We start from the raw sequence: 23343 nt of genomic DNA, 5'->3' as shown, positions 1-23343 counted from the left end.
TATATATTGTGCTATACATTGTCATGACAAAACATGTTTAAATTATAACAGTGACTAATCTTTCTGAAACGTAATTTGACAAGTATCTAGTGACATCTTACACTCCAGCTGTAACTTTCTACTTCTTTTACCCCCATACTTTAGTCACTTCATAGATACTATAAAACATTCCTTTTGGGCCACGGTGGCTCAGCAGGCAGAGTTTGCGCCTGCCATGCCAGAGACCTGGATTCGATTCCCGATGCCTGCCTATGTAAAAAAAAAAAAATTAAAAAAGAAAAACATTCCTTTTTACTATAATAGCAAACATAAATGTCACTTAGTCTTCATTAATTTTTAGGAAAGAGATAAAAAATTTATACGAAGATTTAAAATAATGTAAATACCAAGGCACACCTAGGTATAATCCTTTCTTAACTTGTAAAGATTTTAAAACTCTATTTAAATTTAATTCCACATTAATTCCATCCTTTCAGCAAAAAATAGTTTTTGACTTTACTTAAAGCTTTTTTAGGATCAAAACTATAAAAAAAAATTAAACTCAGCTGATCCTTTATACAATTTCAACCCCAATTCCAGTGTGTGGGATTTCTGGCAGTTAAAAGAGCATCTCTATACCAGCTTTACTAAACATGCTTACAACTTCCCAGAGATATGGCTTTTTATCTCTCCCAGTGGACTTCCAGGATCTCTACTCACTCAACTCTTTTGTATCTTTGCTTCAGAAAAATTGATAACTCTGTTATTTACTACCTCTCCCAAATCCATGTGTAAGCACACATATCTATGGATACATTTGCACATTCTATATGGTTTTTCTCTTTTCTTTTAAGTGAGAAGAATGAGAGATTATGAAACAATATTTATATATAATTCTAATATGACTCCTCTCTGATGATGTTTTCCCAACCATAAAAAAAGATTTTCCATTCTCTGGCATTTAAAACCTTCATTTGCTTAAATACTACTCTGCATTAGATTGCATATGATTACTCATTAACAGCCCTGTTAAGCACCTCACACTTTTATAGGGCCTTTGTCCAGTGTTGTGTTATATTTGTAAATGTTTAACAAAGAATTCTTTGTTAAAAAAGAAACAACAACCCCAAACCCACAAAAACGAAATGCAAAAATCAAAATCTTATTTGTAGCATTTGCCAATTCCTGCTGTGTAAATATTCCCACTACAGCCAATTTCAGGCTACCAACGTGAAGCCACTGAATGTGAAGTTGGGAAGATATGTGCATAATCAACTCTCAGGAGTGGTACACGCTAGCTCCAGCACATCACTACCTTTGCAAAAGATGGGCTTCTTTTTTTCCAAAAAGGATCATGGTGCTTTGTCCCCTCTGAACATTTAAATACAAATTTGAACTATTTTCTCTATACATTTTCTTCTAGAATTGATGTTTTTAGCTCCAGAGAGAATAGTTTCTATGTAGCAGTTTCCTCACTACTTTGACCTTGTTAGAAGTGGACAGAGGGAACCGTTTGGCTCTCAGAAGATTGCCACCTCCTTAGAGGGCTCCTGCAGAACCGAAAGCAAATGATCTGAAATTCGCTGAATGCTCTTGTGAGGTCCATTCATGGTTTCCTTTGCCGTGGCTGAGTTATTCTTTGCCTTGTGTATCTCTCTCTTACTTCAGAGAAAATTGCCAGCTCACTCGAAGGTTCTGGAAGCTGTGGATCTAGTGTACACAGTCAGCGCCCAGGAGTACTGGCAGCAGGCTCTCCTCACCGAGGAAGAGACTGGTAATTTATATTTTTTATCTCCATTACTGAAATTTTCGATATTAAGCTTGGTGTTCCAGATTTCCCTTTCTAGAACATTTTGTGTTACACTGCCAGCTTTTTTCTATCTGTATTTTGAGGTGCCTAAGACCACAATTCCTCTGTCCTCCAAATCTTACCATGGGTTAGTTAAGGTCAAATAGCCAGGCTTAGTATTTGATATGAGATTTCTCACTTACCCAGCCAAGGCTTTCAGAAATATTTTTTGAACAGCTATCATATGCTTCATTTGTGAAGGGGAATAAGACATGGTCCCTTTCTTCACAGAACTAGATAAGGAGCTTAAATCCAACCCATGTGCAAAAACTAAAAAAATATATGGCTTAATTAAATGGTGTTGATTAGGAGTGCAATAGAAATTCAAAGAACCTAGAGACTCGTGGGGACTGAAGAACTCAGTGAAAACCTCAGCTTCACCAAGAATAATATATGTATTTCACTAGATGCATATATGTATGAGAGGAGGTTAAGGAGCAGAAGATATGAAATATTCCAGAAATGGGGGAACAAGTGTACAAAAGACAAAATTAGCAAGGCATATGGAAAGAATAATATAACAAAATCGCTATTTGCAGGATGAATGGGGAAAGTAGAACGACATCCATTATCTTCTGACTAACAAAGGATTTGGACCAAGATGAGTTTCTAATCTAGAGTCCATTTGTCAGAAGTTCTTGCTCTTTTCTACAGCAAGCATAGGTTATTTTGATGTTAACTGATATTTGATAGAGATAGAAAAATTGTAGGGTTACCAAAGATCTGAGACACTGAATATGTGTGCATCTTTAGGTCAAACTATGCAGGTGTCTTGGTTTGTCAGGCTGCTATGACAAATACCATGCAATGGGTTGGCTCAAAAAGAATTTATTGTCTCATGGTTTCAGAGGCCAGAAGTCCCAGATCAAGGCCTTAGCAAGGCTATGCTTTCTCCCAGGGTCAGTGATGTTCTGGTGCTGGCTACCAGCAATCCTTGCGGCTCCTTGGTTTGTATCTCTGCTTCTCATCACCTGACAAGTAACTCTCCTCTTTGGCTTCGGTGACTCCCAGGTTCTCTTTATAAAGCTTCCAGTAATGCAGAGTAAGACCCACCCTGGTTCATTTAGCCACACTTTAACTAAAAATAACGTCTTCAAAAGTCCTGTTTCCAATGGGTTCACACCCACAGGGAGGCAGATTACGATTAAGAACATGGGTTTGTTGGGGTTCGTAATTCATAGCAGGTATCAGTCCAAAGGTAAGTGCTAAATTTTTCTACCAGCCTTTATGCTTCTATGTGGTTTGCCTTATACAACTGGATGAAGCTATTATTCAACCTTGCTGATTGCCACTTCTTATTGTTGATCCCAGAGATGCAAAAGATGTCCTTCAGTTATGCCGGTTTTGTTGGTATCCAGCCCACGTAGGACTTTGACTATGGTTAATTCTGTTGACTACACTATTCTGGCTGTTTTCAATTGTTTGTTTTGTCTGTGAATTCCAGAAATACCCAAACTGAGAGAATATATCAGGAAAAGACTCCTGGACAAGAAAAGGAGGAGGGTGACCAAGTATGTCAACGAAGCCTTTGGCCTTTTGCTCCTCACGGACAGTTTCAACACCGTGGAAAATCTGCCAGTATGGAAGACACCTGCATTATATATTCTCTCCCTCCTAGCCTGGGCAATGTATTCTCTTTTACCAAGTCAGAAAATTAACTTATGGTATTTTTTCTTTTCATATCAAAAGAAGATGCTAAGCTCAACAGTCTAAAGAAGAGAACAGAGATAATTAGAGGAAAGAACAGTAACATTTGAGTAAAAGAAAAAGGAAAAATATTTTACCTGGTACAGATGGGCTGAGAGGAAACTGTAAGAATAGCCAATGGCTATTTTCCATCTCTTCTGTGACTTGAACAAGATGGAATATGTTTAAATGAAGGCAGGAGTGATTTTGTTTACTTCTAGTAAACAGATAATTCTTGCTTATCCCAGAGAGGCTTGTTTGTATGTACAATCCAGATTTTTTTTAACCCATCTGTGGATTTCCTTTGTGCCCTGATGCTTTCAGAAATTCAGGCTCAGAGCAATGTACGAAAATGACAGAAAGGAAACGAGGAATGAATTTCAGCAAAGAGTTTAGATATTTATCTTTACCATCTAGAATGAAGGCCTTCTGAAGGATCAGTTAAAAATTACTTTTATTATACTAATGGGTGCATTTATTTGTTTGATGGGAAAAATTTTTTACCCCCAAATAAGAGGGACAAGCTGCTAAAGAACCTCTAAGAGGCTTGGGAGAATTTTGGAGAAAAACTTTTAGTTGTCATCAATCGCCAACCAAACCATTTCCTTGCTTTTCCCCATCAGATTTGTACAACCAAGTTAGCTGACTTCTTATTATGCTGTAACAGGGAAGGGGCAGAGAAAATAAACCAGTAGGATGTCATGAGATTAAAAGAGGCTGATCCTGAGAATGTGGGAAAGTGAACCTGGAATGACCCTGAAGGGTGGCAAGGACAGGCAGATAATCGGGACCTGACTTCAGTGTCAAGCAATGCCAAATAGTTTGAATGTCCATGTTTTAAAAATTCTGTGTAAATGACTTAAATTAAAAGTGAAATTAACTCTATTTCTCATCATGTCCCTTATGCCTGGTTTTGGTCTGGTTCTGGAAAAAAAAACAAGAAAAAACCCATACTCCTGGAATATGAGATTTTCTAATTAGACTTTTGCCCTCTGAATTACTGGGGAAGGGTTTGACTTTCTTATTTCCTGAGAAAGTTCTTCTTTAGGATGAACTTTGCCTCTCTGCCCAGCAAAAGATTGCTTTTGGACGTACTGATGGAAAACCCGTCTGATGTGATGTTGTGTGTGGTTGGTTTATTTTTACAAACCCAAGGATAAGGCATTTTGCAATCGGAAACAGAACTGCCTGCCCCACATCATATTCTCTGTTAACTTGGAGGTTCAGCCTGTGACCAGGGGTCAGTCCCATCCTTGCAGCCAAACTCCAAGCATAGAATGAACAAAGGCAGAAGGGGCTGAGTGGCACCTCTCTGGTAGCCATCTAAAGAGAGTTTCCAGAAACTTTTCTCCAAATTCCTTGGCCTCAGATTTTGGTCTTAGATTTAATTCTTTGGTGGAAAGTTGGAAAGCAAGAGTTTTGTCCATTACTTTGAATTCTGAATAATCAAACCTAAAAATATGTGTGATTGATCATTTTAAAAGATTTGTGACAAATAAAAAATTTAAAGTTTGGGTAGATAGTGATTTTTAAATGAACAGGGATATAGTCATTATTTTTAAGAAAAATTGGAAGTTCATTATGGCATCTCAATGTGGAATGAATTCTGCATTTATCCATACTTGAAGCCAGCTTTTCCCTTTCTTATTGTTCTTTTACTCCCAGCTCTTTGCTTTCTTATTCTTTTGTTCATTCGACCAGGTTTTACTCAGAGTGAGACATTGGAAGGATCTTGCTCCTATCTTTTCTTTGATGAGTTTTTTCTTGTTTCATTTTGGCCAACAGTGACACCACAAATTCAAAAGAATCTAAAGGCCACTCTAGGGGGGAAAAAAGTATGGCTTATATAATTCTTAATGGTGAAAACTATGAAAATTCCCAGGGTGCTCCCAAAGTTAAATAGTCTCCAGAACTCTAAAACTCATAAACTAACAGAGTTTTAGAGTTTGAGGTTGTTTTCAAGACAATTTAGTCTAATTCAATTACTTTAAAGATAATGCAATCGAGGTCCTGAAATATTAAGTCATCTGTTTAAGGTCATATATCTATTTTGGAACTATTTCTGTCATAACATTTTGGAATAGAATTTAAAAGCCTATGTTACCCAGCAGTTTCTCCATGCCACTCATTCACTCAACAGATGTTTCTCTATTGCACTCTTTGAGCCATGCTCTGGAATAATAAACATGAATAACACAGTCTATCCCTTCAGTAAGCTCATGATTCAGTGAAGGAAACATATGTAAAAAACAGGCATAATATGGTGTGATGCATGCTGTAATACAGGAGTATACAAAATATTATGAACGCATAGGAAAGAGAACCCCAACTCTGCCCAGGGAAGTCAGAGAAAGTACCATATGGTTTTGAGCTATGTTTTTAAGGTTAAGAAGATAGGGACAGCATGTGCAAAGACATGCGGTCATGAAAGGAATGGCATGTTTGGGGAACGGTAGCAAGTTCAAGGACAGCTATCTAGAAGGATGTGTCAGATCAATGAAGAGACAATGGTGCTGGAGAAGTTGATTTGTGTCTTGATTATGGGCCATAAGTGGCAAGCTAAGGATTGTGGTTCTGACACAGGGGAACAATGCTATGGGTTCTCGTCTTGGAACTGGCAGTCAAGATTGCCCCTGATGGTCCATCCCCTGTATTATTTGAACACATGTTTCTCTTTCTAGAGTGTATTCTCCTACAGCAGGGTCTGTGTCTTTATTTTTGTGGTCCTGTAGTTTTTCTATTCAAAGTGTGATCCAGGGCCCAGAAGTTTGGTATCACCGCAGGGCTTGTTAGAAATGTAGAATCTCAGGCCTTCAGATTTTAATAAATATCTAGGTGATTCATATGAATGATAAAATTTGAGTATCATCCTCAAAAACTCTTTTATACAAAGTGGAAGCTAATTAAACATTTGTTGAAGTAGATGTCACTGGAAAATTCTGTTTGAATGCAGATTGGATTTTTCGTTTGGATAATTACTTCTCCAAATAGCCTGATAGATTATACACCTAAAATAAACCACAGGAGGTATATATTTGTTCTAATTCCTGACCCAACAAAGCTTAAGGAGGTCTGTGCACTTAGGGATATCATAATTGGGACAACAAGGCCATCAACCCTGGGTAATAACTCAAGCTAAATCTTGTATTGGTGACAAACTTAAAGGAAGCAAAGTTTGGAGAGAAAATGCCTTTAGGGAGGGACGCGCTGGCCTGATGCTCCATATGACTCTTACCCCTAGAATGAATACTTGCATATGAGTGGACTGAGGCGATTTGTGGAAGAGAAGATCCAGCTGCTGGAGAAGACCATTGACCAGTGCTTTGCCCACATAGAGCAGCCTCTGCAAGAAGGGGTCAGAAATGCCAGGACTTCTTTCCGGCGGATCCTCAGTGGATGCCTGGTGGTAAATGAACTTTTTCAAGGAAAACCCATATATTCAGTAAGGTCTGCCTTTTCCCTAGGTTCTTTTCTTCACCATTCTATTGCTTCTGAGAGAATAAAGGGGTAAAAGAGAATAGGAGTCAAAATTGCATGTAGAAATGTATATATAAGGAATTGTCCAACTACTCATTGCAAGTGCTGAGGAAAGAGTAATTGGCTCAGCAGAAACAGAGTTGGAATTTAGAATCTGAGGGTCTTGGTTTGAGTCTCAGCTCTACTGCACATAAATCAGATAGCCCTGGGAAAAATCCTAACCCCATTTAAGCCTCTCACTCTTTTCTTTTGTAAAATGGGGGTGCTAAAGACTTTCCCTACCTATCATGTAGGGTTGATATAAGTATTGATCAAACTGCATAAAGTGAAAGCGTCTTGTAACCACTCACATGGCATGTGATTTTTTTTGTTAGTCATACGGTGTTTCCAAGGGATGAATGTGAGTTCAATGAACTATTATCTAACACTAAGGAATGAAAAAAAAAAAAAGATGGCTGTGAAGAGTAAGGGATGATGGACAACAGTGGCAATGTGACAAGGAAGATATAGAGGTGTGCGGTTCTGGAAGTAGTACTTGGTTATGTTGTTGTAGTTATTTTTCAACTTGGAAAGTCAGAAGGTTAGTAGTGAAAACTATGTGGAAAGGTTGTAAGTAATAGAGCTCTTAAAATTCTATAGACTTTTCCCTATACATGAATGACACTAGTTTTCTAGGATATGTAGCCTCTTCTGAGGGTTATGATCTGTGTGTTTTATGTAAAACCTTGTTTAAATATCTTGCTCAGTAGACATATGCTGAGATTTGGATGAAAGGGAAGTAAAAGATGCCTCTAGGGTAAAACAAAAAATAAATGTCAAAATAGTTAAAGCTAAAACAATAAGTAAGTTGGAATAATTCCAGTTCACTGGAGAAGAGTGTTCGTATTTGGATACAGAAGAATTAGGGCTAGAGTGTGATTCTACATAGTTGTTGATTGGGATTAAGGAATAAAAACTTATTTCCTGGGTGGTTGAAGTATCTATGTATGTAAGTATGTATGTATTTATTTATTCAGTAAACATTAGCAATATGCTTATTCTGGTGTCAGATACTGTACTAAGCCTTTTATGTACATTATCTTACTTAATCTTTTTATTACTCTTTTATTTAATTATTTTAATTTGTAGGGAGGCTGAATAACTCATTCATGGCCACACATTGAATCCACATCTAACTTAGCCTCAGAGCCCAGACCTCCAATCTTTACCTTTAACTATTGTATCTCCTAAACTGTACTCTGCAAACCATTTTAGCTACTTGGAATTATACCTAACCAGTTATATAGTTTACCATTTATAAATCTCATAAATGTAGTACACTTTGGCCCATTCATTCATTTCTTCATGTAACAAGTAATAATGAAAACAAGTCTTTGGGGCTAAGAGTTAGTGTCCCCTTGTAAATGGCATGGGGTGCTGGTTTAATCTGTTTCCCCATTTACCAGCTGTGGGACCTTGGACAAGTTACTTAACCTCTTTGTGCTTTATATTCTTCATCTGTAAAGTTAGGACAATTGTACCTAAGTCAAAGGGTTGTCATAAAGGTTAATTGAAATAATGTATGTAAGGAGATAATCCAGTGCTTGACAAAAGCACTCAGCACATAGAAAATATCCAATAACAATCTACTGTAATCATTAGTAGTAGGTTTGAGAGATTAGAAAGATAGACCCTTGCCTAGAGGAGATGACATAACAAGAAATACAATCCTTGCCTTGAGGAGATGAGATAACAAGAAAAGAAATATAATAAAAGGTAACATGCTGTAAGGACTGTATGAGACCCAAAAAGTTCTCCAAATGTTCAGAAGAGGGAAAGCATTCTTTTGGGGGCTATGGCAGGTTGGAATCTTTGGGCTACAAATCCCAGAGTCCCTCACTCAAGCCTACCTAAAACATAAGGAAAAGTATTAGCTCACATGACTGAGGTCCAGGGGACACATGGGCCTCGTAGATCTGCTTAGCCCAGTGTCACTGGCCCTCCTTCTCTGCAATCCTCTTGCTTTCCTCTATGTGTGGGCTTCATTCTCAGGTGCTTCCCTCATGATGGCAATATGGCTGTAGCTGTTCTTGGATTCACATCTGCATGTTATGAAGATGAAAGCAGGGCTTGTTAGCCTCAACATTATTGATGTGTAGGGCTGGATAATTTTTTGTTGGGTTGCTGCCCTGTGCATGGTAGGATGTTTATCAGCATCCCTGGCCTCTACTCACCAGATTCCAGTAGCACATCCACCACCCCTCCAATCATGACAAAATTGCTCCAGGTTGAGAACCACTGGTCAAGATGAAGAGAGGGATGGTCATTCCTGGAAGCTCTCTCATAAGAGTGAAGACACCACCATAAACCTTCCTTATTATATCTTTGGCTATAAATGGGTCACATGCCTATGTCCAAACCAATCCCTTAAACTAAGAGAATGCCTCGTACCAAATACCTTAGGCTGGTGTTAGAGACCTACCCTAGGGTCAGGGATAGAGTTAACTTTCTTAAGAACAGAAAAATTATGTGGGAGCAGCTGGTAATTACCAGGAAATGAGGGAGTGGATGTTAGAAGAGCAATCACAAAACATATTCAAGGACAATCAAATAAACTAAGTGTTTCTGGGCACTCGTAGAAGAAACCATATCATAAAAAGTGATTAGTGAGTGAGCACTGAGAAGGCGAAGGCACAAGGTGGAGATCATTCCTGTGAGAGAATTTGCTTTCAAAAGGAAGGAGAAATATCAGCCATCTTCGGTTTTCACTTGTCGTTTGTCTCAATTATACCTTCTTGTATCAGCCCTTAATGACTTCTTTTTCTGTGACTACAAACATACTCAAGGTATTCCTATCTTATAAACAATTTCCCTTTGTGCTCAGAAATTTGGGCAAACATTTACATACTTATATCATATCATTACTTATAGCAAAATAAACTAAATTTCAAATAATAAAAAAAGGTAAAATAATTATATGTCCATATGCTATATTATGATTTTTTAAAGTATCTACAATGAATTTGGAAAATGTTTATATTGTAATATTAAGTGAAAAGAGCAATATTATGCTCCCAACCATAAAATGCTGCTCTGCCATTCACTTGAACATATTACACTGAAATATTGCTTATTGATTACAGATCCCTCTACTGAAATTTTGGTCAATGCAAAATGCATCTTTATCCTTTTCTAAGGATCACCATCTGAGTAAAAGTTCTTAGTGTCTCTTATAGCTCTATCCTTATATTTTTTCCTCTGATTGGCATATTTACCTGCTTTGGGGAAAATTTTACAAAGATATAAAAGTCAAGTAGTATTTCATTAATATTTAATGAAATGTGTATAAAATTTGTATTATAGTTGGAAAATCCAAGATACACTCACTGTAAAGTCATAGCACATTTTCATTCATTCAATATTTTTTATTTTTTATTTTAATGCAATTTTATTGATATATATTATATATTCACATAGCATGTAATCATCCAACGTGTACAATCGATGATTCACAGTATCATCATATAGTTGTGCAGTCATCACAATCAACTTTTTTTCTTTTTTGTGAAAAATAACATATATGCAAAAAAAGCAATAAATTTCAAAGCATACGGTGGCTCAGCAGGCAAGAATGCTTGCCTCCATGCCAGAGGACCCGGGTTCGATTCCCGGTGCCTGCCCATATAAAAAAATAATAATAAATTTCAAAGCACATCACAACAATGAGTTATAGAGCAGATTTCAGAGTTTGATATGGGTTACAGTTCCACAATTTTAGGTTTTTACTACTGGCTGCTCCAAGACACTGAAGACTAAAAGAAATATCAATATAATGATTCAGCAATCATACTCATTTGTTAAGCCCCACCTTCTCTGTATAACTCCACCATCTTCTTTGATCTTTCTCTCACTCTTTCGAGTTATTTGAACTATGCCCATTCTAACTTTTTCATGTCGGAAGAGGCTGTCAATAATATGGGATAGGGGAATGGAACTAATTGATGTTCTGGAAGGGCTGGCCCCTCTGTTTCAAGACTTGTCTGGGCTAGGACCCATTTGGAGGTTGTCGGTTTCTGGAAGGTAATTTTACTGCAGGGAACCTTTGTAGAATCTCCTGTGAAGCCCTAGGTGTTCTTTAGGGTTGGCAGGAGTGGCTTTCTTTTGGGGGTTGGCAAACTATGATAGGTAATAATCTCTTATTTAACAAATATTTATTGAACCCTATTGATTGCCATTGCTAGATGTTGAGGACATAACAATGGATGAGACATTGTCCCTGATCTCCACAAACTGATGATCTAGAATGGGAGGCTGATAAGTACACAGACAAGATATAAAATTGGGGGAGAAGAATTGTGCTCTGGAAGCTCAAGGCAGGGGCATCTAGCCACTTTGAGGAGTGAGTGCTGTGCTCCTGTCTAGCTCAGTAACATGTTTGAATATCATGTTGTGTCTACTCTTTCCTGTGGCACTTGGTTAAAGCCTTTGGCTAAAAGCAATGCAGTTCTGATCCTGTAACATTCTAGTTAATGCCTACTAACCCTACTGATTTACTGTTTATTTATCTAGAGAAGTAAAGGAAACCAAGGTTTTCACCAGACTCTGAAAGCTGTTTGCCTTAAAAATGGCATCTATGCCTCCAGGACTCTTGCAAGAATAGATCTGAATGAAGCCATCACTCAACCTATTTATGACCAAATTGATCCTGTTTTTGGAGGTATTTTTAGGTAAACCACATTTCATCTTGCTCCTTTGAGAACAAACATCTGAAGAACATTGAGTCTTTCTTTAAGAGTTTGTACTTTGGATCTGGAAGTGTATAAAGAGTACCTTGCAACTTGAGGAGGAAAGCTTGGTCTTTGGCAAAACATGAAAGCCTTCTTGGTTTGGTTAATTTAAAAATTTCACATTCTGACCAACAGTAGAAATTGAGATGTTGCTTTCAGACTAATATTATGATTCCCATTATTTTTCAAATATCTCAAACATGCAGTAGGGGATAAATTTTCTTATGGATTTGACCCAAGGACAGGATATTTTGGTTGGAGAGAGTGAAGGTAAGCAAACACATGGCCTACAGAAATTTAGCTGTATGTGAAAAGAAAAAGAGGCTCAACGATGACTGCATGTTTTGACACAGTGAATGCTCACAAAGGTGACATGGATGGGGAGGGGTGTAACTTCTTGGTACCCCCTTACTTCCCTCCTCCCCTGACTTCCATTCCTTTTTCCATCAACAGAAGCAGAATCTCCTCATCTCTAAATGCAGTAGCTTGTTCCCAATCTCCCTTCTCCTTCACCTCTGGCATTTCATTTGCTCGATAATGTGCTGCTTCTTGATCTATTCTCCTACCTTTACTTATGTCTTACAGCCCATGTTATCCATTCCCACCTTTCTGATAGTTTCTTTAGATTCATTTTGAATCATGCCATTCTACCTATTCCCACCCCTGTTTAGAAGTCTGCAGGATAAATTCCAGATTTCTTAGGGTGACATTCAAAACATTCCACATCTTTCCAATCTGCCTTTTTCAGTCTTGCCCTGCCCCACTGCCCAGTATGAGTCCACTGCTTTAGCCAGCCTGGTGGGTAGGAAAGAGCAACTGTGATGTACCAGGCTCTGTGCTAAGTACTTTGCATGCATTAGATCATTAAATCCTCCCAATAACCTTATGAAGTGGCTTCTGTCTTTTTATAGAGAAAAAAAAATGAGATTTGCAGGATCACACAATTTTCCCAATGTCATCTGGACCATTCTTCTCTGCAACCTGCTGCATCTTACTCCTGGGATAGTCTGAAACTTGGTTCACCCATGTTGTCCTCATGGGGAATAACTCTTCCTTCTTGTCACTTCCCTAAATCTTACCTGTCTTTTAAAGTGTGGTTCAAGTTCTACCTTTTCAATTAGAGACAGCTGGGCAGTGGAAAGATTTTGAGTTTTGATGCTAAACGGATTGGTATACAAAGCCTGTCTCTGCCACTTAATGGCTGTGTGTCCTTGGCCACATCAGTAATCTACTCTCAACCTCAGTTTTCTCATCTGTAAAATGGGGATTATCACACCAACTGCACAGGTTTTTATGTCGAGGGCTGAGGACAGTCACAGTGCCTGGCACAATATTGGAATTTGATAACTATTGGATCTTGTCTCCCTTCTCTTTGTTTGTAAATGAAAAAAAAAAAGAATACCAGCTAGTTTCATGTTTGTTTAAGCCCCACAGTAGCCACTACTGTCTCTTAACATTTGCTTTACTTTCTTCTGTAGGGCTGGGAACTCCTCTGGTTCAGCTCTGATGCCTCACATAGAAGCTTTTAAGCACTCTCTTCAGGAAAAAATGACGGAAATTGGGATAAGAAATGGATGGAAATATGTTAGTTGCAAAAAAAGTTTCCTGATCCAGGAGGTAAGGTCCTCATAAAATGAAGAAGGTGGTAAGGTTGAGCAGTGGCTTCCTTTCCAGAAGGATTTTAGAGATTGCCTACATCTTCCTGCTCTTTCTCCAAGAGTTTCTGGGATCTGGAAGTACCTCACAGGAGGAGCATTGACATGCAAAACATAATGGGATAGAGGCAAGTGACAGAATGCTTCAGAGGTATAGGACACCCAGGCAAAGTTTGTTTCACTGTAAAGCAGCTAATAATAAATGCCGAGATTACAAAGTAGGCTATTTCCCAGAAATAATCCTCAAAGAATACTCAGTCTTACAAAAATTTGAATCAAGTTGTAACACTTTCCCTAATGTCTCTATCATTTTTTTGCCAGTGAAATGAAGTATTGTCCCAAGTAGTAAAGCTGAAAGAAGTTAAAATATCACATTTTAGTTTTTGTATATAAAATTCTTGCCTGTCATTTGTTACAATTGATGATAGCATTTTTAAAAAACATTTTATTGGGAAATTGTCATACACATGCATTCCATATGTGGTGTATAATCAATGGCTCACAATGTCATCACATAGCTGTATATTCATCACCATGATCATTTTTCAGAATACTTGCTTCACTCCAGAAAAAGAAAGAAAAAGAAAAAGGAAAAAACTCATACATACCATAACCCCACCCCTCCCTCTCATCAACCACCAGCACTTCCATCTACCCAATTTATTCTCCCCTTTGTGCCCCATTATCTATTCATTTTTTTATCCACATTTTTTTTTTTTACTAATCTGCCCATACCCTGGACAAAAGGTACATCAGACACAGAGTTTCACAATCACACAATCATAGTATAAAAGTTATATCCTTACACAGTCATCTTCAAGAATCAAGGCTACTGGAACACAGCTTAACAGGTTCAGGTACTTACCTCCAGCCACTCTAATACATAAACTAAAAAGGGATATCTATATAATGCATAAGAATAACCTCCAGGATAACCTCTTGACTCTGTTTGAAATATCTCAGCCACTGAGACTTTATTTTGTCTCATTTATCTCTTTCCCCTTTTGGTCAAGAAGGCTTTCTTAATTCCTTGATGCTGGGTACTGGAGGATATGCCAGGAAGATTTACAGCCCTGTGAGTCATGTCCCATGTAGGAGGGAGGGCAGTGGCTTCACCTGCCAAACTGGTTTAGAGAGAGAGGCCACATCTGAGTAACAAAAGAGGTTCTTTGGGAGAGACTCTTAGGCCCAATTTTAAGTACGCTTAGACTATCCATTGTAGGAATAAATTTCATAGGGGTGAACCCCAAGATCGAGGGCTCAGCCTAACAATTTAGCCGTCCCCACTGCTTGCATGAATATCAGAAATTCTCCAAATAGGAAAGTCGAATATTTCCTCCTTAATGATAGCATATTTTTGTAATTGTACCATTAAAAAAGTGTAATTTGGGCTCCCTGTCTGTGTAGTGTAGTTCTATGACTTTTAAAAGTTTTTATTCTGTTACTATATATATAATCTGACTTTTCCCCTTTTGTCATAGAGATATAATTCAGTGCTTTTTTTTTTTTACATGGACAAGCACCGGGAATCAAACCCGGGTCCTCGGGCATGGCAGGCAAGCACTCTTACCTGCTGAGCCACCGTGGCCCACCCTAATTCAGTGCTTTTAATTGCATTCACAATGTTGTGTTAACAGCCTCACCATCCATTAACTAAACATGTCTATCATTCCAAATAAGAATCTTGTATGTACATTTTAAGCCTCAACTTCTCCTTCCCTAGCCCCACCCTGTTCCTATATTCTAGATTCTGACTCTGTGGGTTTGCTTATTTTAATTGTTTTAAATCAGTGAGATAATCCAATGTTTGTCTTTCTGTGTCTGGCTCCTTTTACTTGACATGATCTCTTTGGGGATCAACCATGTTTGTTGCATGTATGGGGACTTCATTTTTTTTTTTTTTAACTTTTTTTGTTGTATAGTATAACATATAAACAAAGCAAAGAAATAAAAAACAACAGTTTTCAAAGCACTCTTCAACAAGTAGTTACAGGAAAGATCCCAGAGTATGTCATGGGCTACCATACGATCCTCTCAGATTTTTCCTTCTAGCTGCTCCAGAATATAGGAGGCTAGAAGACCTTAATTTTTTATCATCACAATCAACCTTTTTTTTTTTTTTTTTTATGTGGGCAGGCACCGGGAATTGAACCCGGGTCCTCTGGCATAGCAGGCAAGCATTCCTGCCTGCTGAGCCACTGTGACCTGCCCCACAATCAACTTTTTTCTTTCCTTTTTTTTTTTTGTGAAAAATAACATATATACAAAAAAGCAATACATTTCAAAGCACGGCACCACAATTAGCTGTAGAACATATTTCAGAGTTTGACATGGGTTATAATTCCACAATTCTAGGCGGTCTAAGATATTGGAGACTAAAAGAGATATCAATTTAATGATTCAGCATTCATATTCCCTTGTTAATCCTATCTTCTCTGTATCACTCTACCATAACCTTTGATCTTTCCATCCCTTTCTTTAGAGGTGTTTGGGCTATGGCCATTCTAACTTTCATGTTGGAAGGATCTGTCACTAATGTGGGGTAGGGAGATGGAATTATTTGATGTTCTGGAGAGGCTGGGCCCTTTATGTTTTGGGACTTATCTGGTGCAGGGACCTGTCTGGAGATTGTAGGTTTCTGGAAAGTTGCCATAGTTCATGGAATCCTTGTGGAATCTTACATATTGTAAGATCTTATGAATCCTAGATCCTATAAGATCTAGGATTCCAGCCAATCCTAAGGAATCCTAGGTGTTCTTTTGGATTGGCTGGAACGGTCCTGGTTGGGGTTTGGCATGCTACGTGATAGGCAGCAATGTCTAATTGAAGCTTGTGTAAGAGCAACCTCCAGAATAGCCTCTTGACTCTATTTGAACTATCTCTGCCACTAATACTTTATTAGTTCTACTTCTTTCCCCCCTTTTGGTGAGGTTGGGCCCCTCACTCAAAAGGGCCTGCTTGAGGACAATCCCACCAAAGGCTGCCATCCACATGCTTGAGTTCAACTCAGCAAATATTTAGTGAGTAGTTCATAGGTTCTAGGCACTGTAGGAAGCATTTCTGGTTTATAAAGATGCTTAGGACAAAGTTCTGGTCCAAGAAAAGCTTGCAGCCTAGTAGTGGAGACACCTGTAATCAGTCAACCATAATATAAGGCACATATACAGGAACACCTTCTGCTTCGGTAGAAAGAATTGTCATAAAAGGCCTTTTTAAACTTGGATTCTCAGATAAATGCCATTCTGGGTGGCCTGGAGGGACACATTCTGAGAAAGAAGAGGAGGATCTACGAGTCGCTCACCACCTCTGTTCAGAACGACCTGAAGTCCTGTTATGAAGGTGCACACCCAAGAGAGCAACATTTCCACTTCCTCCAGGGTCTTTCTATCAACTCCTCTAGTGCCCTTTACTGCTGCTTCCTCCTCAAAGGTTTTGTCCTCCTGTGTCCTAAGTCCATATAATTGCAAGGGCATGGGGAAAGGTAATTAACGAACCCTTTTAATCTGCTTTCTTTGCCGTTCTCTGTCCACCTTTTATCTAGATACCCTACTTCTCTACATGCTGAACCTCAGCTGATTAGACTCAATCTATGGTCTAGTTTTCACTTTCATTTCCTTTAAGTATATGTACATTCACTTCCCAGATCCTTTTGTTTGGGGGACCCCATTGTGGGGGAATGGGGAAGTGGTTGGATTTTGTAAACTTCTGCTTAATTCATTCATGATATTCTCTGAATGATTGTTACTATCTAAGTATTGAGAGCTTTGTTTGCTTGTATCATTGCATTGTTAAATTATTTTCACCACTGAGAAGTTGGTGTTTGTTTCTCTCTCTCTCTCTCTCTCTGTATATATATGCACACTTTTTCTTTTTCTTTCCTGATGTTAAAGATTTTTATTAAGTCTTTGCTGTAGTATGACTGTGGCTATTGTTTTTTGCCAGAGGCAGCTCAGATCACTGGCAAAAAAGCCTGTGAGAGAATGAAAGATGTCATCAGAAGAGGGGTGGACCAGCAGGTGGCTGAGGGCATGTTTGAAAGGGCTCAAGAGAGGATGCAGCACCAGTTTCAGCAACTGAAGGTATTCTGCATCCACAGTCTGAATTCCAAAACCAGGGAGTGTTCTGAGGGAGTAGAGGAAGCGAGTACAGAAGGTAGAAGAAATAATAATATTTGGGTCCAAATAGAGCTGGATAACTCCTGCAAAATGGGCCCATCAGATGCCCAGGTACCAGGAGAAGAGGCCTGCCAGTGGTTGGCATTCTTTCTTCCCTGCTGCTGCATGCTGGTGTCAAGCTCTCTTCTGGGGCTGTGACTTCAGAAACGCAATCTCTCCACATCTCCCTTGGGCCCTTCATCATTAATAAGTTATATATATAACAACCACAGTGACTCCTAGTCATGTGTGCCAGATGGGGCCCTAAGTTATTCACATCAACTGGCTCATCTAATCCCCCAGCAACTCTGTGAGGTAGGTACTATTTTTGTTCTCACTTTGTAGATAATAAAACTAAGTCACAGAGAACTATATCCACAGGTCATGCAGGTAGTCAAACTGAGCTAGGATTTGAGACCAGTTAACCTGGCTTCAGAGTCCCCAGTGAAAGGATAATCTCAATGCAGATATTTTTTTAATAAGAGAAATCACTTATCTATATTAAATTTTAGTCAATAAATAAATGCCAATAAACTTATAGATCGACCAATTATGATGTCTAGATTTAGGATTGACTTTGTCTACCTTAGAAGACAGTTCCTAATAGTATCCTTGGCCTAAGTACGTCTGTCAAGTGTGCTTGGACCATCTTGCCTCAGCTCAGGGTTTTTTTGTCTTGCTCTCCCATCCCCCAAGTAATAAAAATTCTTTGTCATAATTTAAGCTCCAGCTGGACCTCCCCTTGATTATACGAGCCTCCAAATTTGTCTGCCTCAGTCCAGGCTTAGCTGACCCTGTCTCCCAACCACCTAAGGAACCTGGTTTGTTGCTTTATCAGTAACCTCTGAACCAACCTTCTTCTTGTAACATCTCCAGCCTGCCTCTGCCCAGTTCCCTCCCCTACTCCCACCACTGCAGCTTTGGAAAACACTTTTTCCAAATACAAAGAAAGTAATTTTCTGCAGAGGACACCGAGGTATCGAGTTTGTCAGTAGCAGTTTAGTTTTAGTCACTTAACATATCACCACAGTCTACAAATACATGCAGAAAACTGGCTGGAATCTGTAGCAGCCAATCCCATTGTAGTATGTAGAAATTGGCCTTAAGTTGCCCAAGAACACAATTCCATTAAAAACTGATTAGTATATTGAGCATGTGCAAATCTATCTTAAACCACAGAAATGTAGGCAGGACCATGGAGAACTCCTAGTCCCATTCCCTGATCTTACAGACAAGAAAGTTGAGGCCCAGAGCTAGGCAGTGTTCCAGGCACTGAGGATACAACAGTGACCAATGCAGACTAAAACCCCCACCTTTTCAGAGTTTACAGCCCAGGGGGTGGAAGGCTAGTTACTAGCTCAAGGCTATCAGCTAGAGCTGGGACTAGGGATTAGACTACTGGTTTGGTGTGTTGAAAAAAGAGATTTGAAATCAAGAGACCTAGATTTAAAACTAGGCTCTGCCAGGCTAGGAGTCAGGTGTTTTTCCAAAGAGAAGCAAGAAATGGTCAGGAGGAGAAACGGTTTTAGTTGATAAAAGGACTGAGATTAGCAAGAAGATATTTCTCAAGCAATTGGAAAGAAGTATCAGGTATGCCAAGTATGGTGTATTGTGCAAAGAAGGTGCTCCATAAACATTTGTCCAATGACTAAATGCATGTTGGCCAGCTATTTTCCTATTTTTCCATCTTTGCTGTACCTGTTCTCTCCTCATATCTCAATGCATCCTTATTAGCTCCTAATTCAGTCAATCAGCACCCGAAGTACAATCTCCCATGAGTCTTGACAGGTAGGAAAACAGAGGCTGAGGCAGGTGGAACCTTCAGAAATGCTACCCTGGTGACTCCTGGGCTAACTGGGAGCTTACCCTTGAAGTAGACTTTGAATATGGCAATCCCCAATCTGTACCCTCTCCTGCTAGGAATATGATTGTGTCCTTTTGTCTTGGGCCATGCTATTCTAACAGAATGAACATCCTTTGTCATCTAGAATGGAATCACAGAGAAGGTGAAGGGCAGTATCTCCACCATGCTAACCCTTGCTTCATCCCAGGAGGATGGCATCTACAAAGAACTCGCAGGTAAATGCATAAAACCTTTGCATAAAAGGTGATCAGGCAGACACACCTAGTGATTGGGCTTCTTTACTGAACTAAAAAAAATTAGATTAGGAAGAATTTTCAGGACTAAGAATGGAGATGATGATGACCATATGAATGACACCATCCTTTGCTACACTCTCAACTGAGACTAAACTGCTTGAGGCTTTCTACACATTTCACTGAATTCTCACATTCAGTTCTCACATTGAACACCTCACAGAGGTCTATTTATTGCACCACTTTGCAGATATGCAGAAGCAGAGGCTCAGATTAGGTGATGTGCCCAAAGTGCCATAGCTAGAAAGTGGCAATGCTCTCTCCATAAAGTCTTTCCTTTCAGCTGATACTTTATCAGGAAAGGCCTGATCTTTCTGATGGTGACTTCTAGTAGAAAGGTTTCCCTTGATCCATCAGGAGCCTGGGCTTGCAATACCAGCTACTTGTGGCCTGATGCAGGCAACCACCTCCCTTTCATGCCCTATGCTCCACCAGGCCCCATGCAGGCTAGGCACACAGAAGGCTGCAGAGTGGGTCATCCCTCTGCGTGTATTCCCATGGGATCACAGGCCAACCAGTCCAGTCCAGCAGACTCCTCTGGCTTAGAGGCCTTGGTCTAGGCTTACTGCCTATTAGATTTGGTACCATGACTCAGGCTGATTTATTACATGGTGAGAGTGTAAACTGATACAAAAAAGCAAATGGGAAGTTTCTAGCAAACTTAGAAATGCACATATCCTTCAGCCTGACAGTCCTACCCCAGGACTTTATCCCATCCGTGTCCTTATACACGGGTAGAGTGGCACATGTACAAGAATTTTGAGGGCATCATTGTTTATAACCTCAAAAATTGGCGCAACTCAAAGATCTTTCTGTAGCTAAATTAAATTAGGTACAACAACATAGTGGGGGACAATGCAACTGTTAAAATGAATAAGCCAGGGAGGGCCCCGGTGGCTTAGTGGCAGAGTTCTTGTCTGCCATGCCAAAGACCTGGGTTCAATTCCCGGTGCCTGCCCATGTTTTAAAAAAGAAGAAGTAGAAGGCAGCTTTATATGCAATAATATGAAATCAAAGTGAAAAAATGTGTGCAATATGTTACCATTCGACAAACATATGCATATGCTTATAAAGCATGAAAATCTCTATGGGATACATAAGAAACTGGTAACTGTTGTCTCTAAGAAAGGGAACTGGGGACAGGGAGGAGCAGGAGACTTACTTTCTGTTCTGTATATTTGTGTGCCTTTTAAATTCTCAACCATGTGCACAGCAGCCTGGTAGGGAAAAAAAATAAATTCGATGCTAGCGCTGAGTAAATCAGGGTGGAAATGGTCAGAAGTGGAAGCGTTTACAAAGTGAAAGCCATAATTGCTGCTATAAACATCTGTTCTTCAGCTTTCTATCTCTCTGGAAATCATCATTATCCCCATCTTGGATGCTTGGATGGATGCCTCACCCTTTCTTAATGGTCTCCAGGGAATGATACAACACTGTCACACTATAATTTACTGGACTCTCTCATGACCTTTTGTATAGGTCTCCACAGGAATCCAGATTTTTAAGATGAAAGTCATCCAGCTGCATCTTCTTTAAAGAGTTCCTACTCACCAAAGGTCTTCCAACTATCCAGGTCTCACAGACAGAAAATATTCCCCTAAATTTGATATAAATTGTTCCTGTCATAATGTAAAGTTATTTTCTTTTCTTTGCTGTCATCAACAAATGCATACCATGTAGATGATGCGGACAGGTGCCAAGGACCCAAAAATAGGCTATAAAATCAGTCCCTGCTCTCAAGGGGCTTACAGCCTGATTGGTAAGACAGTATGTGCAAGAATGTAGTTAACATTATTAGATAATATGCATTCACTCAGCAAGTAATTATATGCACCACCTGGGTGCCAGACAGTGTTCCAGGTACTGAGGATACAGCAGTGACCAATACAGACTAAAATCCCTACCTGAGCTTACAGCCCAGGGGGTGGAAGGCAGGTGATAAACAAAATGTAATAATTAAAATACCTGATAAAGATTATGGAGAAAAATAAAGCAGGGAAAGGAGAGGGGGACTGCTGGGAATAGGCAACAGGGAGGTCAGGGGAAGTCTCACTGAGGACATGACACTTAAGCAAAAGACCTGAGGGAGGGGGCCCCCTTAGGTAAAATGGTTAGCCCAGCAGTTTGGAAACAGTGGTTATTCAGGGCAGGGGCATTAGGGAAGATTCGTGTAAGTGGGATCCAAGAATGGAGACTGGAAGGATTTTAAGAGGTAGAGGGAAGGAGGCCTTACAGATGTGGGGGCAGGGCAAATAGACTCGGGGTTCAAACTCTTCTCCCACTCGTGTGAAGCTCGTTGCAGGCCAGGCTCCTGGCCAGGCCAGGCGGAGTTAGGAGATGCGGCATGTAGAACCAAGGAGGGCGGAAAGACATCCAGGAACAGAGTTGGAACCAAGAATAGGCAGACCAGCTCCAAGGTCAGTCTGAAGCGTTCCTGCAAAAGGGATGTAATTAGGTTGCAGAACCTGGGATGAAAGCCAGGGATGCCCAAAGAGACCAAGTTCATTTAGAACAGGGCCTGGGGGAAGGAGAGAGATGCCTGGAGAGGGTCTGTGTATGTGTGTGTGTGTGTGTGTGTGTGTGTGTGTGTGTGTGTGTGTATGTGTGATGTGCTCTGTCTTTCCTTCCACAGGGTTCTTATGAGGCCTTCCTAAAGACCCACAGTGATTTCCCAGGTTTTGCTTGTTTGCTTTTTAATTGGTAGGTTTGCATTTCTTTTGAGGGTGAGCCCCATGCTAAGATGGGCCTTAAGGAACTAGCAAGGATGCCTGGTTAGAATCAGGTTATTTTTCAAACAAGGAGATTGAACTATCTAAGCACCATTCCAGATGCTACATTCTGCGACAGGTAACCCAGATCATAACAGGATTCTTGGGGACTGATTTTCCTGGGGATATTTCTGAAATGCACACTGTCTGCTCTTTTGTAGATGTCAAGAGTGAATATAAGGAGATGGAAAAGCTACACAGAAGCCTGAGGGAGGTCGCTGAGAATGCTGTGCTGAGGAGGGGTATGCGAGATTTCCTTCTGAGAATGTCACCCAGCAAAGCTGCCCCTCCCCAGATGTAACTTCAATTCTTCGAGATTAGCCCCAAGTTATGAAAATAAGCCCAAAGGATCAGAATTACCTCTGCGTTTTGAATCTAATAAAGAATTTCTTTCAATTATTTGGGCTTTATGTACTATATGTAACCCCATATATTGTTTATGGCATAAGCTGATTTTATTCTATAGCTTAAAAGAATCATCTTGACTCCCTAACTGGAATTCTAAGCTTTAGGGACCCCAGTTCTACTTCCATTTTAATACTGATGAGATTCTTGAGTAAGAAAGCGATGTTGTGCCATGGAAACACCATGGGTTTGGGAGCTAGACAGATACAAGACTGGCTTTACTGCTTCTCAGGTATGTTATCTTAGGCCAGCAGTGATCATACATCGTGATCATAAGATCCTACACTCTTAAAATTATTGAGGATCCTAAAGAATTTTTGTTTCTGTGGGTTATACCTGTTGATATTTACCATCTTTAAAATTAAAACTGAGAAACTCTAAAAATAATTATATAATAACTTGTTTAAACATAACAAAAATCAACTATTGGATGCTAACATCAATAAT

The 23343-nt window shown here is 39.5% G+C and overlaps 1 protein-coding gene across 2 annotated transcripts in view; it reads left to right on the top strand.

The window, feature by feature from the left end:
* Nucleotides 1-22890, top strand: part of NUGGC (nuclear GTPase, germinal center associated) — a 58497-nt gene extending 35607 nt beyond the window's left edge. Inside the window, exons 11-19 of one of the 2 annotated variants that reach the window (XM_077152882.1) lie at nucleotides 1648-1753; nucleotides 3273-3406; nucleotides 6756-6920; nucleotides 11540-11697; nucleotides 13236-13374; nucleotides 16643-16751; nucleotides 17355-17491; nucleotides 19555-19645; nucleotides 22653-22890. In XM_077152882.1, the coding sequence (XP_077008997.1) occupies nucleotides 1648-1753; nucleotides 3273-3406; nucleotides 6756-6920; nucleotides 11540-11697; nucleotides 13236-13374; nucleotides 16643-16751; nucleotides 17355-17491; nucleotides 19555-19645; nucleotides 22653-22792 (1179 nt within the window). In that variant the 3' untranslated portion in view covers nucleotides 22793-22890. Of the gene's footprint in view, nucleotides 1-1647; nucleotides 1754-3272; nucleotides 3407-6755; nucleotides 6957-11539; nucleotides 11698-13235; nucleotides 13375-16642; nucleotides 16752-17354; nucleotides 17492-19554; nucleotides 19646-22652 lie in introns of both variants that reach the window. The other variant, XM_077152881.1, reaches the window with a different exon arrangement.
* The last annotated feature ends 453 nt before the right edge of the window (nucleotides 22891-23343 follow it).

Source organism: Tamandua tetradactyla, chromosome 3 (assembly GCF_023851605.1).
Source record: "Tamandua tetradactyla isolate mTamTet1 chromosome 3, mTamTet1.pri, whole genome shotgun sequence".
NCBI lineage: Eukaryota > Metazoa > Chordata > Mammalia > Pilosa > Myrmecophagidae > Tamandua > Tamandua tetradactyla.
Note: the sequence above shows the minus strand (reverse complement) of the source record. Positions and strands in the feature narration are given on the sequence as shown.